At 41.8% G+C, this 18,364-nt stretch overlaps 1 protein-coding gene across 1 annotated transcript in view; it reads right to left on the reverse strand.

Moving 5' to 3' along the window:
• Positions 1 to 18,364, reverse strand: part of LOC132894014 (histone-lysine N-methyltransferase PRDM9-like) — a 53,748-nt gene that overhangs the window by 26,195 nt on the left and 9,189 nt on the right. Inside the window, exons 3-6 of the mRNA XM_060933200.1 lie at positions 10,216 to 10,381; positions 3,039 to 3,310; positions 735 to 802; positions 378 to 568 (exon numbers count right to left, since the gene is read on the reverse strand). Of these exons, the coding sequence (XP_060789183.1) occupies positions 378 to 568; positions 735 to 802; positions 3,039 to 3,310; positions 10,216 to 10,381 (697 nt within the window). The remainder of the gene's footprint in view (positions 1 to 377; positions 569 to 734; positions 803 to 3,038; positions 3,311 to 10,215; positions 10,382 to 18,364) is intronic.

An 18,364-nucleotide genomic window follows, 5' to 3' on the forward strand; every position in this document is an offset into this window, starting at 1 on the left:
ACAAAATTCCATAGTTTTAAGAGAAATTATAATAAAAAGGTGTTGAATTTAGCCCAAATTATGGAATTCAAAATGGCTGTCATTTTATGCTAATTAGTTTTAGGGTTGACCAAGATAAAGTCTCAATATTTAAAGATATTGGTTTATTCAAGCATTTTGTTAAATAGCTTTTCTCTAGGACAAAGGTCCAGATTTTGGGGTTCACAGCTTCATGAGAGCGGTAGTCGAGCTATACATGTTAGCCCTCATTCCTGAAGAAATGCTAGTGCCTGATCCAGACAAATATCGACTGTCTGAGCTCTGCTGCTATAGAAATATAACTGAATAGAACCGAAATGATTTGCAGTATGTATGGACAATGTATGGACGGACTTTACCATTCGTGGAGCACTTTTTGTTCCAGAGGTAGTCAAACGCAGGACTGAGTTCTCTGGCATATTCCTCTTCATACCACACCAAGAGCTCCTGTCCTGGGTTAATGGGTCGACAACAACGATACAAAATTCCCTCTTGATGCTGAAATGCCACGAGATTCTGTTCGTCATCATTACGGGCACAATTCACATACCTAAAAGAATGATGCAAAGTGGAAGAAAAGCTAAAAATCACATCAGTGTTACCAGACTGAGAGAAACCCAGGGGGAGGGTCAGAGCCAGGAGGAAGATAAAGTTCTTCCAAAAAATTAGGAGCTCAATGACTAAACAAAAGACCCAATAACTGGTGTATTCCTCACCTCATCCAGTTCGCATACATTTCTCTTTTGCCATCTATGTATTCTTCATACTGTCTGCTCCTGCAGATCTGTAAAAAAAAAAAAAAAAATAAGAAACATTTGCATCATATCAATCAACACCTTCAAAATTAATTGATGTACACAAAGATGAGTGACTGCTCATACCAATATTATATTAAGCATCATGAAGGCAGAAGCTAAATAACCTTATATGAAATAACCTTAGGAAAATGCAAGCAAGGCTTTTCATCATAATTTAGATGAACAAAGTTTCTACTCAAAGGTTATACTGACATGGCAAAGCTGTGCTGTTTAATGAGACCTCTCTGATAAATATCTGTCCCTTGTATCTTGGCTTCTAAACAGATCATTGCATTAATCCACAACACAATGTCAGTTCTGTCATTAAATGGGTTTTATACAAATCTAAAATACTGGGTTAGTCAAAATTATGTTAACACTAATGGATTATTTTTCTCCTCCAGATAGACGTACGCCATGGGTGACCAATTAAATGGTACTGTTGCTCGCTGATTTTTGTGTGTTGAACACGATGGCGAGCAGGTTGAGACCGTCCTGTAAATCATCTTGCACACATGATGCATGTTTTGTGAATTAATGGTTTCTACCATTTAAGTGTTAACATAATTTTGACTAACCTTGTATTTTACACAAGTAATATTCTTTTACCATAAGCGTTTGTGAGCTAATCTTGGTTTAATTCAGTATAGCTCTGGTTCTGGATATACGACTAACCCAGATTCCAAGATGTGTCTTTAATAAAGAGGTCAGCGTACCTCATGTACCAACCTGGACACCAGTAATTTGGCATTCATAAAAATTCACATAATTTGTAAAAATGAGCTCCTGTGTAAAAGTTGTGTAAATTTCGGTGTGACCAATAGACTTTGAAACACAACTGCCATGAGTTACTGGAAAATTAAATAAGGATTATGCCATCAAGTTTAAAATCACAATTTCACACAAATGAAACGGTTTCATGTTAATGACTCAATTGCTTAATATTAAACGACTTGAAAGCAAACAAATTCACCCCTTCAGTGCCCTCGGACGAGTCACGTACGTCATGAAATCTTTTACCGCTGTGCCTTATGACGTACGCTACTCGTCATAAACACCTCCTTTTATGTACCTTATATGGCACGTTACTTTTACTTCACAGTGGCACATATGAATTAGTCAATGCCTAAAACATTCTTCCATCATAAGGCACAGCAGTAAAATATTTCATGACGTATGTGACTCGTCCAAGGGCATTGAAGGGGTTAAGATAAGGCTCACTGTTGAATTAGGACAAAACTAATGGCACCCAATAAAAGAGAAAGTGTGCTGCTAGCATTCTACAATGGTTGAGCTTCATTATTGGAACATTTATTCAGTTTGTAATTTTCAGCTCTCTACAAGCTTTGCCTTTTATATCGTTTTGTAGAAAAGGCTACATTTATTAATTTACATGAAATCTTTTAAGCATCAGTCTTCACATTTGCCCACACATTTGGTTTCATGCAGTTCGTTTGTGCAAATAAGTCAACATTTGAATCTTCTTATTATTTTTACATTTCTCTCTAGATAGTTTAGAGCAGGGGTTTTCAAATTCATTGAATGCGAGCCTCCCCTTGGAGTAGGTCAAGACAACCGAGCCCCCCCCCCAAACCCAAACCTAAATATTCCCCACACAGGTGTGTTTCAATAATAACTGATAGGCCAATACATGTTTTTTCTTCTTTTGTTTAATGTATCAAATTGTTTTTCTTGTAACAAAGTAGGCCTACATCCATTTAAAAAAAACATTCCTAAAATTCATTCATAAAATATGATAATAAAATAATGTGATATAATAAAATATATTAATACATGAATTAAACAGACGCCAATGTAAAATTGAACTCACGTCAACAACAGGAAAAAAACATGAAAACCTGAATTTAACAGACGTCAACTTAATAATGTCATCGGAAAGAACATATTCCGAGATTTAGGCTACTTGTGCACATTGAAAACCTCTTATTATTTTAACAACTAGGCATAAAGTGTTTCTCCGCGCCTCCCCAGTGACTCTTTGGCGCCCCCCAGGGGAGGCGCGCCTCACCTTTTGAAAACCACTGGTTTAGAGTAAACTGTACAAGTACCAGTAATTTATATGCAGTTTGCTGGACCTGAAAGTGGATTTGAACTGTCTCCACATATCCTTGGAAAGAAGAAAATTTATATTAATTGGAGTTACCTTAATCCAGTGTTGACGTGTTGTTGCTTAAAAATGTGCAATCTTTATACTAAACTCACCACCCAGGAGTATCCACTATTCATGGCTTCCTCTCCGTCTACTAGCTCTCCCTGGTAGGGTCCAAAGTGTGCACCTACTGGGACAGTCTCCCCCTTATTAAACACTCCCAGGCCTGCGTCAGGAATACTGGACCTCCGAATCTCTAGTCCAGGAGGAAGTGTTTGTCTGGCTCGGTCAGGGTCTCCCACAGGAACAGGAGTATCACAGATGAAAAGGGGCAATCCATGAAGCTCACACTTGTTGAAGAAAAAGGATTTGCAAAGTTCACAGTCTGGGAGTAAAGAAAGGACAACGGGAAGAAACGAGGCTCAAATGTGTGCATGGTGGCGCTTGAAATTTTTGTGAACCCTTTAGTATTTTCTATATTTCAGCAAAAATATTACCTAAAAGAATATCAGATTTTCACACAAGACCTAAAAGTAGATCAGGATAGCCCAATTAAACAAATGAGACAAAATATGTGGTCATTTATTTATTGAGGAAAATGATCCAACATTATATACCTGTGAGTGGCAAAAGTATGTGAACCTCTAGGATTAGCAGTTAACGTGAAGGTGAAATTAGAGTCCGGTGTTTTCGATCAATGGGATAACAAATCATGTGAGAGTGGGGGCCTCGTTTTATTTAAAGAACAGGGATCTATCAAAGTACAAATCTTCACAGCACGTTTGAGGAAACGGCACGATCAAAGGAGATTTCCTGGGATGGCGATGCTCATCAAGAGCAAGGCATAAGAGTCAGCATGGGTACAAACAACCCAAAGTAACTTCGAAGCAACTAAAGGCATCTTTTACATTGGCTAATGTTAATGAGGCCACCATCAGGAGAACACTGACCAACAATGGTGTACATGGCAGGGTTGCAAGGGGAAGTAAGTCACTGCTCTCCAAAAAGATATTACATTACAGGTATCTAGTAGACACTCTTATCCAGAGTGACATACAACATACCCAGAGCAGCCTGGGGAGCAGTTGGGGGCCTTGCTCAAGGGCACATCAGCCATTCCTGCTGGTCTAGAGAATTGAACCAGCAACCTTTTGATCAAAAAGCTGTTTCTCTAACCATACGGCCATGGCTCACCCCAAGACCATGTCTGTCTCCAGTTTGGTCATGATCACATGAACAAAGCCAGAAGGTTACTGTGTTCTTAAAAAAAAAAAAAAAAAAAAAGGGGTGAAGGAGATCAAAATAGGAATTTTTGGTTTAAATGAGAAGCATTCTGTTTGGAGAAAGTAAAAAAAAAATCACCGCATTACAACATAAGAAGCTTATCCCATCTGTGAAATATGGTGGAGCCAGTACCATGGTTTGGACTTTGTCTGTGTTAAAGAGCAAGGGAAATACCGGGAGTTCAAGTGTATGAATATATAATTTTAGACTTGGGTGAAGTTATTACTTATTAATCTGTTAATTATGCTACGTGTATGTTTTTTGTTTCCATTACAGGAAACAAACAAACAAAAAATTAAGTGACTTATGAGGCTTTGATCAATATGATTGTGAAAGATTCACATCATTTCACCATTATGGATGATGCTGAATTTCGAGAGTTTGTGGTTATCTTGGATCCAACCTGCATTCTCCCATCGAGGCAAACCTTAAAAGGGTATGGTGGAAGAAAAACTCAAAGATGGAAAGGGAGAAAACAAAGGAAGAGATGAAAAAAGCCAAAAGCAGTAAATCCAACACGATGTAGATCCTGTATTTTAACGGTTTGCCCCAAGTCTCTTATCGGTGTCGGCATTTAAACTACACCCTCCCCCCTGTATTTCATCAATAATTTTCCATCATTTGCATTTTTATTTTTCTTGAATGCCTTTTTTTCTGTCCAATGACAGCAAGCAGAGGGGCTATCCACATCAGAGCTGCCTTAATATCAACAAATCTTCGACTAAGATACGTAAATGATTCATCATAAACTTTTAGCTTGTTCAGTTGTTGAGGGCAGGAGGTTTAGTCATTCTTCCTCCATCGTTAGTACACCGCAACCTACTAGGTCAAACTCCTTGGGGGATGTCCAAATAGTTCGTTATACTGAAATGGACGCACCTGTCACACCAAACTCTCAAATTTCTTTGCATTGCACTTTTAACAGACATTGTCACAAAGCAGTTTTACAGGAAAATTAAACGACTTAAAAACGAGCTAAATTTTATCCCTAATAAATTTTTCCCTGATGAGCAAGCCTGTGGTGGTGGTGGCAAGGAAAAAGTCCCTCAGGCGACATGAGGAAGAAACCCTGAGAGGAACCAGACTCAAAAGGGAACCCATCCTCATCTGGGTGATAACAGACAGCATGATTATAAATTAAAGCCGCAAGCGGCCTCGACGGGCCCTCGCGCCAGCGGCCAAGGGGGGCGGGGGCATGCGTCCCCGCGAAATACCTTCCACAGCTTCTTCGGCAAGAGACATTACCACAAGGTAGTGGTGTGAAGGAAAAGCATTATGGAATTATTTACCAAAAACCCGTGTTGGAGCAATTGCGTCGGCCAGAAACAGCGCCCCCCATGGACGAAAATTCCCAAAATGTGGTATAAATGACATGGGAGGTAGTAAGAGGGTGGCCGTGAAGTTTGACCAAATTTGAGGAAAGATTGGATTTTTTGCCCAAAAATAGCGCCCCCAGTGGCGAAATATCACAGAAATTGGTTAACATGTCAGAAGCCCAATGAGTGATTTGCGTGTGAAGTATGAGCAGTTTTGAGCAAGTAGAAGATTTGTTATGAATTTTTAAGCATGTAAAATTTTGCAGTGAAAATTGATTGACGTATAACTTCTGAACGGTTTATGCCACGTGAAACGTATTTAGAAACTTTTGTCAGCCATGTCCGTAGATCATGTGTATCAATTTTGGTGACATCCCTATGAACGGTCAAGGAGGAGTTGCGCCGTGTTCGTGGCCATGCATTTCGCACAAAAGTGAAATCACCTCACTTCCTGTTGGGCGTGGCAAATGCATTGGCATTACATTTTTGTCCGGCTTAGTGAGATACATATGCGTACCAAATGGCATGCCACTACTACAAACTCCATGGCAACCAGGCACCTTAATGCGGGAGGCCAAAATCACAACGAGTTAGGGGGCGCTATAGAGGCCCTGAGGGCCGCCTGGATCTGGGCTTCTGGTTCTCAGTAGCGGTGGCAGTCTAAGAAAAAGGAGCCAAATTTCGTGCGTTGTCGACCATGGCAAGCACCCCAATAAGGGTCTTGAAAAGAGTTTGCTTGGCAAGTTTGACAGATCAGAAGCTGCAATATCATTTTTGCCATAACCAGCACCCCCAGGGGCAAAAGTGCACAAAATTTGGTGTAGATGTCAGGTGAGCTATGAAGAGTTTGCGTATGAAGTTTGATGACAATTGAGTAAATAGAAGATGAGATACAGATTTTTGAAGAATAAATTTTTTGGTTTTTCCCATGTCAGTAGGTGGCGCTATGCTGTACATGAGCGATTATGAGTTGGAAAAACAAGTGTCTACAACAGCAACGTACTATCACAAGGTAGTGGTGTGAAGGAAAAGCATTATGGAATTATTTACCAAAAACCCGTTTTGGAGCAATTGCGTCGGCCAAAAACAGCGCCCCCCATGGACGAAAACATCCAAAATGTGGTATACATGACATGGGAGGTAGTAAGAGGGTGGCCGTGAAGTTTGACCAAATTTGAGGAAAGATTGGAATTTTTGCCCAAAAATAGCGCCCCCAGTGGCGAAATATCACAGAAATCGGGTACCATGTCAGAAGCCCAATGAGTGATTTGCGTGTGAAGTATGAGCAGTTTTGAGCAATCAGAAGATTTGTTATGAATTTTTAAGCATGTAAAATTTTGCATCGAAAATTGATTGACGTATAACTTCTGAACAGTTTATCCTACGTGAAACGTATTTAGTAACTTTTGTCAGCCATGTCTGTAGATGATGTGTATCAATTTTGGTGACATTCCCATGAACGGTCTAGGAGGAGTTGCGCCGTCTTCGTGGCCATGCATTTCGCACAAAAGTGAAATTACCTCACTTCCTGTTGGGCGTGGCTAATGCATTGGCATTACAGTTTTGTCCGGCTTAGTGAGATACATATGCGTACCAAATGGCATGCCACTACTACAAACCACATGGCACCCAGGCACCGTAATGCGGGAGGCCAAAATCACAACGACTTAGGGGGCGCTGTAGAGGCCCGGAGCCCCGGCCAAGTTTGGGCTTCTGGTTCTGAGTAGCGGTGGCAATTCTCGGAACCGGTGCCAAATTTCGTGCGTTTTCGCCCATGGCAAGCGCCCCGAAAATGGCCCAACAGCGGAGAAAAATAAAGAAGAAGAAGAAGACGGAAGAAGAAGAAGAAGAAGAAGAATAGTGAACTCTTACAAGAACAATAGGGCCTTCGCCCATAGGGCTCGGGCCCTAATAACTCACTTCTATAACTGTGTCACAAACTACCACTGTGTAACCAGGAAATTCATTATTAGTTTTAGCATGAAGTCCATTTTGTTGAAGTTATCAACTGTTCATTGATGGAGACTTGAATGTAAAACTGTTCATTACAACTGCAGTCCTAAAATTATCCTGGTGATCGTAGTCCTCAGCCACCATAGCAAAACTGAGGTGGTGTTTACATTAGACCGTATCAGCGGATCATCAGATTAACGTTAAAACGATTCGCGTGCACACAGCAACGCCAATACACGGATACGCTAATCACATGACTAATTAGACGGCACGCAAGTTGAAATGTGTCAGTGCGGCTCAGCGCTTCCTCCTCAGCGGCTGCGCTCCAAATCACTCCGCCCTGAACAGCGAGTGCCCTCTGGAGGGTGCGCACTCCGGCCCTGCGCAGCTCACAGAGCGCGCGAGTGAAGCGCACGAGCAGTGATTCGGGACTGAGCCGCTGTGTGTGAGATCCCAGTGCATATCGGGCATGCACAAGTCACTCACCACTTGCAAGTGGAAGGATGGCAAGCCTAAAGACAATCATAACTACACAATGGGCAGTATTTGCATCTTACCATGAACAACATTAAGAATGACAAAGCAAAGCATTATATTCATACTTTTATACTCTTTAATGAAAAACAAAAAGGTGATACAAGGCGGAAACAATAGCAGGAAGTGAAGTCCGCGCCGTTTTTCAGCAGTCGCGTCACATGACCAACGTGGCATGAACAACGCCAGCGAATCAGGAAGGTGGATGTCACAGTGACGTTGTCCAATGACGATGTCAGCTAGAGCTCAGCACTGCGTTTCCTCGTATCTCAATGTTTACACAGCACCGGATCAGATATGAACTGGGTTGAATACGTGGGCCCTGGCAGATTCAAGTTGCTCCGCCTGTGGAGTCGTTTCCCGGCGTTTTAATGTGAACGGACAGTGCATCCGCGACGAAAACGAGACGGATACGGTCTAATGTAAACACCACCTAAGTGTCCAGAGCCGTCTTCCAAGCACATCTTTCAACTGTAACGCATGGGGCCGTCCTCCGCAGGAGCAACGTGACGTCTGGTTGGAGTCTCAGGTTAGATTGATATTGCCGGGCAAGCTTTGCATTTGACAATGACCGGCACAAGTGTATGTATGCGAGTGATTTGTAAACCCAATTCAGTAAACATCCACAGATAAATTTGCAGAAGTTACAACTAAAAAGACTAATGCCTGAGACCTGAAGTGCTTTTAGATGGAACGGACATGGAGATAAACCTGGTTTAACTTTTAACTGTTTTCCGGAGAACCCAAAAAGACAACAAAAATGGCAAGCTGCAGTTAAACGGGAAGATTGGATGCCAAAAAAAAAAAGCATTCCCGTGTGTGTGAAGAACATTTTATATCGGGTTAGTATGAAAGCTCTGTGCACCAGTTGGTTCTCCTAAAACCTTTCCTAGCTCAAGGCTATTCAGTTATAAAAATCCCACAGACCTAGCTTATGCATACCCAAGTTAACATTCAACACATCCCCAAGTTGGAATAACACGGACAAAACTTTGGTCAAGATAGTAAAGCTTTTAACAGGTTGCATGGTCTGGGACTACTCCATATAGTCTATTGGTACATATACAAGCGTGTCATACTTAGCAACTCTACTGTACTGCACTACACACACAGACCCAAAAAAAAAAAACCCACACCCCTATAATCGTCTAATGTGGTGAAGATACTAGGATAGGTTTGTTTACCATTTATGGAAGGAGTCCTGGGTATCAGTTGGCAAGTTTCCCAAAATGGGAGCTTCCAGGACAAAGAAGTTTGTGCTTTCTGGTTTCTCAGTCACATGATAACCTGCATTTTTTTTCTTCATTAAGAGAGAACACAGGAGTGGCTGGAGAGAACAACTCTTTATAACTGCTATAGCGTTAACGAAGACAGGAACCCTGACATTCAATAACATTAAGTGGAACTATAAACAGATAAAACCTGCAATGGGTCATTCATTAACAAATTAAAAATTGTAATCATAGGTAAAAGATGGCACATTGGACTGTGCTGTTATATGAAAAATCACCGCAGCATAGCTTTTAAAATGCATGAACCATCGTGTGTTATTCCACACTTTTTTTTTTATTCAGGTTATCATCTGTTTATAATGTCTGGAAAGCATTTAAAGGAAATTTAAAAAAAAAAAAAAAAAAAAGAGAAAAAAAAAAAAAAACCCTACTCGCCTCACTCCTAGGTGCCATACTACACTCTATAAATAAACTTGCACTTTACTAATAAAAAAAAAAATTTGGTGACTAAATAATCCAAGAGAGAGGTTCCGTCCCAAATGGCCTCCTATTGTACTTTTAGTACATTAGATAGGTGTGTAGTGTAGAATAATCTGCAAGTGTGTTACTGAGGCAGTACAGAGGTGCAGTCATTAACACTGTCGCCTCACAGCAAGAAGGTTCTGTGTTCGAACCTCATGGCCGATGGGGGCCCTTCCTGTGTGGCGTTAGCATGTTCTGCCCATATCTGTGTGGGTTTCCTCCAGGTGCCACCAGTCCACAGTCCAAAGACATGCGGATTAGGTTAATTGGCTACTCTAAATTGCCCATAGATGTGAATGTACGTCTGTCTGCCTAGCAAACTGGTGGTGGATGAAGTGTGCTCAAGACAGATGCAGACAGCCCCATAAGAGGCTGGCAACCAACAGGCCAATTGACCTACAGGTGTCAGGGTGAGTGCTACTGAGCCCCAGAGTGGCCTAATGTCTTACAAAGGTAGTCTTTCTTGTTAGCATCTTCCTCTTTAATGGAGAGCCCTTCAGGTGGGTTGTCAAGGTCGTCTCCATGGCTGCAGATGTTCAGCTCCAGCGTCTCTTCTTTCTTCACACAGACCTCTGATGCTTCAGCTGAAGTCTCTGTTTTCACATCCTCACACAGCTAAAGATCAAACAACACTTATTCAGCAAAAAACAACAGCTGTCTTAACCTTGTCTAAAAACGTTATTTATGGTAGGGATTGACCAATACATTTTACTCTGGGCCAATACAGATTTCGATAATTAGTTATCAAGGACACAGATTACCGATACTTGGGGCTGATATTCATTCCCCATAATTTAGTGCTTATAGTTTGAAAATTGACAAGAATTCAACACTTACAACTTAAAATACTGTTTAATATTAGAAAATTATTGAAAAATATTTAATTGGATTTACTCAACACATGGTCCACATTTCTACAAATCCAATAGCGCTGGTGGGACAGACTAGAGTAGGGCTACAGTGAAAGTTCATTTGCAAAAACATCATTTTTATTAATTTTCATGTTTTTTTTTTTATTGTGCATTTCAGGTAATAATCCTCAAACCGCACTTGAGCTGCTTTGATTAAGTAAAAATAAGTCAACGGAATACAGGTAAATTATAAATTTAAACTTAAGTGATTCCCCCCCCCCAAAATTTAAAATTAGGGGTTTTTTTGTTCGTTTGTTTTTGCAAAAGCAGAGAACTCCACATAAATATTGGAACAAACAGAATAAAGCACTCAGTTTAGTTTGGTTACCTCCTTGGTAGGCAGTGCAGATAGCTGACAAAATAACTTTTTTTAAAGGATAGCGTTTATCTTTTTTTTTTGCAAACTCTTCAAATATTCTCATTTATATGTGCGGGGTGAGACATGGTGAAATAGGGTTAATAATATTAGGTGGAAGCAGCGAAGGGCCCTTGCACCTCCGGTGTTAGACACAACATGACAAGAGAGGTAATTTTTTTTAAAAAGCACATGAAATGCCTCCCAATATCCGTGAATTAACACCACCATGCTCCAACCACATAAACCACCATAGCAACCCTCGTCTGGATTGGGATTCAACTCCCTGCTGTGCCCTTATTTATAAAAGTGGCTAAATTACGTATAACGTCTTAACATATCCCAGATACACCAGACAACATACCCATATCACTTGTTGAGGTATTGGCAAACAAACATTACTGTTAAATTCATGTTTGTGTATATTTTTAGACAATATAAAATCAGTGCCATGAGCCTATTTTAAAAGACCATTTCAACATATAAATCTCCTTCTGCTCAATGACTGCACACTGACACCTAATCTTTACACTTCACCTGTTCATGTAACCTACACTACGCTATGTGGCAGCATATTTGAAGGACTGTGGAAAGTGCAATTTCAAAGACAGAGGCTTGATATTACACGTACACCTTCCCATGTATACTGTGTACTTCGTATTCTAAAACTGCCCCTCTGTGATGAGCGGTTTTGGAAGATATTAAAAGTTTAAAAATGGAAAAAATTAATTTGGTGACGTTTTTGACATGTTATAGCAAAAAAAATGACAGCATCCACCAACATAGAACTGACTGTTTTAGAAAGATTAGATGTCTGTTTTTAACATATCCAAAAATTTGATGGTGTTCTGCCTTATTTTTGCAAAATGATTTTTTGAAAACGTGGTGTTCGCATACACGCACAGCATTCATGGCCTATGAAAGCATTTTCAAATGCTGACAAAATGCCCTGAATTTATGACGCACAGCTTAAATGCAACAAAATGCTTCATTTGGTTCATGGTAAACTATACCTGAAGGATAACCTATATGCAACCTTTAGATACTGAAATATTGGAGCTCCACTATGGGTGAAAACTGAAACTTTTCATTACAACATTTCTGTTGTACCATAATTTAGAAGAAAAAGCAACCTCAGATTGGCCGAGTCAGGAACACACTCTCTGATTGGTTGACACTCATCATGGAACGGCTGACAGTTACAATAACATGCTATGCTAACACAGGAAAATTGATAAATTATCACAGAAGACATTTAAAATAACATCTAAACAAAAGACAAAAGTATTTTTAATTTGTGTTCACGCAGACTTGTACACCTTGACTGCCTAAGAAGGCCAAGGTGGCACATTAGTCACAGAAGCACTTCCGTATGATGGTGCTATCACGCGGGGCAATGTAAACACAGCAAACACAGGTGTGTGCACACTCGCGCGCACACTATCGACACCTCCATTTTGTTATGTGGAGCACGTGTTTTATTTTTGCTGCCAAATTGGTTTTGTAACAGTGAGAGTAATGATCATGGGTTATTGTTTCATAAACAACTGAACTGAACATTTTTTACTTGCGTATCTGTTTGACAGTTATGTTAATCAGTGAGACAGCAATGACTTGGTATGAAGATGGTTCAATTATTATTATCTTTTTTAAATAGTGCCTGATGTAGTAAACTACTTTTGCCATGCTAGTGTAGCTTAGCTTGCAAGTATGTTGATCACAACATACTGCTATATCGACTTGAACACTGGGTTGGATTGACTGGTAAAGTTATCAATTGGTTAAAATCGTACTTAAAAGATAGAAGCTTCTTTGTTACCCTGGGAAACTGTTCCTCAACGTCAATGCCCTTGACCTGTGGTGTCCCCCAGGGGTCGATTCTTGGACCATTACTTTTCAACCTGTATATGCTCCCACTTGGGCAAATTATCAATAAAAATTCAATTTTGTACCACTGCTATGCAGATGATACCCAAATTTATTTTGCTCCATCACCAAATGACTATGCCCCCCTTGAATGTCTCTACCAGTGCATCGATCAAATCAATAGCTGGATGTCACAAAATTTTCTCCAGTTGAACACAGATAAAACAGAAGTAACTCTATTTGGAAAAAAAGATGAAAGACTCAGGATTACCACTATTCTTGACACAAAAGGGATTAAAACTAAAGAAATGGTTAAAAATCTTGGTGTTTTCATTGACAGCGAGCTTTGACAGTCACATGAAAGCAATCACTAAAACGGCATTTTATCACCTAAAAAACATTTCCAAACTAAGAGGACTTATGTCAAAAAATGATCTGGAAAAACTAATGCATGCCTTCATCTCTAGTAGGGTTGATTACTGCAATGGCCTTTTCACAGGCCTGCCAAAAAAGACCATCAAACGACTTCAGCTGGTTCAAAATGCAGCGGCGAGGGTTCTCACACGAACAAAAAGAACAGAGCACATTACTCCAATTCTAAGGTCCCTTCACTGGCTTCCAGTAAGCTACAGAATTGACTTTAAAGTATTGCTGCTGGTGTATAAATCTCTAAATGGTACAGGGCCCAATTACCTCTCTGATATGTTGCAGCGGCCTAACCCAATCAGATCTACCAGATCGCAACAGAAAAATTTACTATTAAAACCAGTTGTTAAAACAAAGTGTGGTGAAGCAGCTTTTAGCTACTATGCAGTGCAGCTATGGAACCAACTGCCAGAGCAGTGTTTCCCCCAGCACTTTCCAGGCAAGGCGGCCGCCCTGGGTAACTCGACCGCCCGCCCTAGCAAGGTTCCAAGAAAAAAAAAAGCGTCCAAAAAAAAAACGAAGTGGTAATGCATTTCAGCGCAGGGACTGACAGCTAGACTAAACTGCGGCACCTAGTGGTTGGATATATTACTACGCCATATGTCCTCGAGGCCGTATTTACAAACATTTTAATTTTAAATTCAACGGTTCAGCGGGAAAGTCGAGACGTTGCCATTATCGTCGGTGGAATAAGAAGGTAAGTTGTATTTGTAACTGCTCATCTAAACGGTGCATTTGCACTGTTACAGTGAAATTTAATTTTCATGTACTAATATAAGTAAGATAATATAATAATATAATTATATAGCCTAATGCTATATAATGTTCATGTGCTAATATAAGTAGGCCTAATATAAATGTATTAAGGTAGGCAATATAAATTATGGCTGTAGGCTACATTCGTGGGACCCTTCCGTTATTTTTGTTGGTCCACCCAGCGAGATTACTCTCGTTGGGTCCACCGGAGGAAAACAGGGAATGGTCACGCAACTTTTTTTTGTGGAAGGAAGGGGCAGCTATTTAGTCTGGATGTTATGAGAGAGGGTCATGCATTTTCCTCCTCAACAAAAGGGGAGGGTAATCATAGGCTAGATGGCAAAGCCATACATTTTTCGCCGTTGCACACCAACATTCCTCTGATGGGCCGTAAATAAATTATAATAGTTAAAAAAAAAACCGATCTGTCCCAATGATTGCATGATTGACGCTAACTTGTTGCTTCCTTTCTTGCGTGCAGTAAATGGCAGGGAAACAACAAAAAAGATCGGGCTTCTTTCAGCCGAGGAGTCGCTCGACTTCACCCACTCAATCGGACTGTGCTCAGTCACCACTGGAGTCCCAGCCCCAAGCATCAAGTAGTTGTGACATTTAATTTCAATAAATACCTATTTTACAGTTCTACACAGCTTTGTTATTATTGTAGTACTACTACCCCCCCCCCAGACTATCTGTGCAACGTGTGACGCGTCACGGCCCGACAACCCCCCCCCCCGGACCACTATCCGTGCCGCGTGTGATGCCCACCGAAGACTCACCACCTTGACTAAGCAATTTTCTGCGGGAAACACTGCAGAGGACATCAAAAATGCTCCTGCTGTTGGCAGCTTCAAATCTAGGTTAAAGACCAAGCTGTTCTCAGATGCTTTCTGTTAAATAATTAATATTTTTTACATTTTTTATAATCTTTACTTTCTCTGTATGTTTTAAATTTACTTTAAATTTTATTCTATTTTATTCCGCTGGTTTCTTTTTCTCCTTTTTGGCATTTTATTATTTTATTTCTACTATTGTTTAATTCTTATTATTTTCTTTTAATTCTTTTAATTAATTGTTTTAGATTAAAAATAAAATTATGTAATTTTATTTCTCTATTGTTTACTGTTTTTGTTTTTGCTTCTGTAAAGCACATTGAACTGCCATTGTGTATGAAATGTGCTATATAAATAAACTTGCCTTGCAACACTTCGGGTGTAGCAGCATTTAATTTAATATAGACTAACTGCTCATTACTCTTTCTAAGTAGCTGCCCAAGACTGCTAGCAAGATGACGAGAAAATGAAGTGATCGTATTAAACCAAAACCCCATGAAGAACCACTGCCAAGTAAAATTAAGGGCAAAAATACCAGGGAACATGTACAGATATGCCAGTAAAAATTTCTTGTTAAGCTTTGGGTTTTGTGTGCACTATATTCAACATTAATGTCCTTTGCCAGTCACATACCTGTTTAAGTTATGAACAGCAGTGTGACAACTGTCATCATCCATCAGCCCAACCCTAATACAGACAGACTACAGAAGAGTAGTCTTAGTAGTGTAATCAAACCCCCCCGATACCACATAAGGCACTGTAAAAATTTGACTTTAACTAACAAACTAGAAGTGTTGGTTGCACTTTTGCCGCTTTTCCACTACAAACGCGGCTGAGCCGTGCCGTGCCGAGTCGAGCTGAGTCGAGCTGAGCGGGGCTGTTGGAGTTGCATTTCGACTACAACCGCGCTGAACCGTGCTGGCTGGAAGTGGGTGGACACATTGGGTGGAGTTAGCGAAAGTGGGTGGACGTCATGTGATGCCGTTAAGCAGCGCAAACAGTGACATCAGTGACAGTGGCGGAACAAGTCAGAGCCGGGCCGGGGCAAATGACCGGGCCCTTTATTAAAGCTTATCATAACATCATTTTAGGCTACAAAATGTCCGCAACTGCGGTGTTTACCAATTTCAACACTACCGGGTGCAACTATGTTATTTAGTACATCAAGTCCTTCAAACGAACATGTAACTCAGAAACAAAAAACATTAGGATACTGTACATGGCTCATAATAAAACATCAATAGCCTATACTGCGCACATTATTTGAAGGGCATACGAATGAGCGCTCAGAGGTTGCAACGGTGACAGGAAGAGTCAGAAATAAAAGGAGGGCGGTGCAAACCTCACTGAATGCACTGTGTTTACCAATTTCAACACTCCGGGGTGCAACTATGTTAGTTTGTACATTAAGTCCTTCAAACGAACATGTAACTCAGAAACAAACAAAAAAAAACATTAGGCGACATACTGTACATGGCTCATAATAAAACATCAATAGCCTACTGCGCGCATTATTTGAAGGGCATACGGCGAGCCTTGCGCTCCGCGAACTCGTCCACGATGCTCTGTATGTCACTGATTCAGTGATCTTTTAAGCGGTAGTCTCACGACCCGAATAGTAAACAATAAACATGGAGGACATGGAGTCGTTAGTGTTGCTGGTCTCGGTGCTGTGGCTTGTTGTCACCGACAACGCGGACAGATACTGGCAAGAGCGTATAGATGAGGCGAGGCGCATAAGGCTTCAGAAATTCTCGTAATTCATAATTATTCTTCTTCCGGGTTTGCGGTGTTTACAGATCCCAGCGCGCTCGCGGGGCGTGTGTGGGCATGTGAGGACACGCCTCCTCACCAATCAGTGCACAGGGGAGTGTCTGCTCACGCCCCCAACCTCAGTCGGCACGGTTTGGCTCGCTTCAGCCCCACTCCAAAACGGTGCGAGTTTTAGGGGCTAAACAGGGCTGAAACGAGCTGAGTCGTGCTGGTTTTTGGTAGTCGAAACGCGAGCCGTGTCGGGCTGAAGTGAGCTGAAGCGAGCTGAAGTGAGCTGAAAAAGGGTAGTGGAAAAGGGCCATTTGTGAGTCCTCCACAGTTCAAGCAATCCAATAATGCTGTGGGAACAACACTGGGCCAGACTACAGATGTGCATTTGTTTGATCGTGGTTACGCGAGATACGCACTGTGACGGCGGCTCAGAGAAAGCCCCATTTAAACAGTGTGTAGCTCTTCACTTTACCACGCCAATGGTGCTGAAGGGACAGTGCCAATTCAGCACCAGTGTTTTGGACTACAGAACAGTTGTTTTTGGCAGCCATTTTTTATTTAGTTTTAGTCTTAGTCTTTTGGACGAAATGCTTATTAGTTTTAGTCACATTTTAGTCAATTCTATCCTTGATAGTTTTGGTCTAGTTTTAGTCGATGAAAACAAAGGGTTTTAGTCCAGTTTTAGTCAGTCATTCATTTTAGTCAAAAAAATAATGACTTTAAAACATTAAATTAGGCCAATACAGAGATAGGAAATTGTACTCGAGGTTGACAGGTTGTGCAGAACATGCTCCCTACAGAAACGCCGCCCAGCGCGCATGCTCCCTACAGAAACGCCGCCCAGCGCGCATGCTCCCTACAGAAACGCCGCCCAGCGCGCATGCTCCCTACAGAAACGCCGCCCAGCGCGCATGCTCCCTACAGAAACGCCGCCCAGCGCGCATGCTCCCTACAGAAACGCCGCCCAGCGCGCATGCTCCCTACAGAAACGCCGCCCAGCGCGCATGCTCCCTACAGAAACGCCGCCCAGCGCGCATGCTCCCTACAGAAACGCCGCCCAGCGCGCATGCTCCCTACAGAAACGCCGCCCAGCGCGCATGCTCCCTACAGAAACGCCGCCCAGCGCGCATGCTCCCTACAGAAACGCCGCCCAGCGCGCATGCTCCCTACAGAAACGCCGCCCAGCGCGCATGCTCCCTACAGAAACGCCGCCCAGCGCGCATGCTCCCTACAGAAACGCCGCCCAGCGCGCATGCTCCCTACAGAAACGCCGCCCAGCGCGCATGCTCCCTACAGAAACGCCGCCCAGCGCGCATGCTCCCTACAGAAACGCCGCCCAGCGCGCATGCTCCCTACAGAAACGCCGCCCAGCGCGCATGCTCCCTACAGAAACGCCGCCCAGCGCGCATGCTCCCTACAGAAACGCCGTCTAGCGCGCATGCTCCCTACAGAAACGCCGTCTAGCGCGCATGCTCCCTACAGAAACGCCGTCTAGCGCGCATGCTCCCTACAGAAACGCCGTCTAGTGCGCAAACTGTGGGTGGTAAAAGAGAGCAACTGGACTTGCTTGAAGATTCTTGAAGATGTTTCACCTCTCATCCGAAAGGCTTCTTCAGTTCTGTCTGACTGGTAGGGAGCATCAGGTATTTATCCTCTCATCTGAGTCCGTATATGAGTTCCTCTCATA

This window comes from Neoarius graeffei, chromosome 11 (genome assembly GCF_027579695.1).
Source record: "Neoarius graeffei isolate fNeoGra1 chromosome 11, fNeoGra1.pri, whole genome shotgun sequence".
NCBI lineage: Eukaryota > Metazoa > Chordata > Actinopteri > Siluriformes > Ariidae > Neoarius > Neoarius graeffei.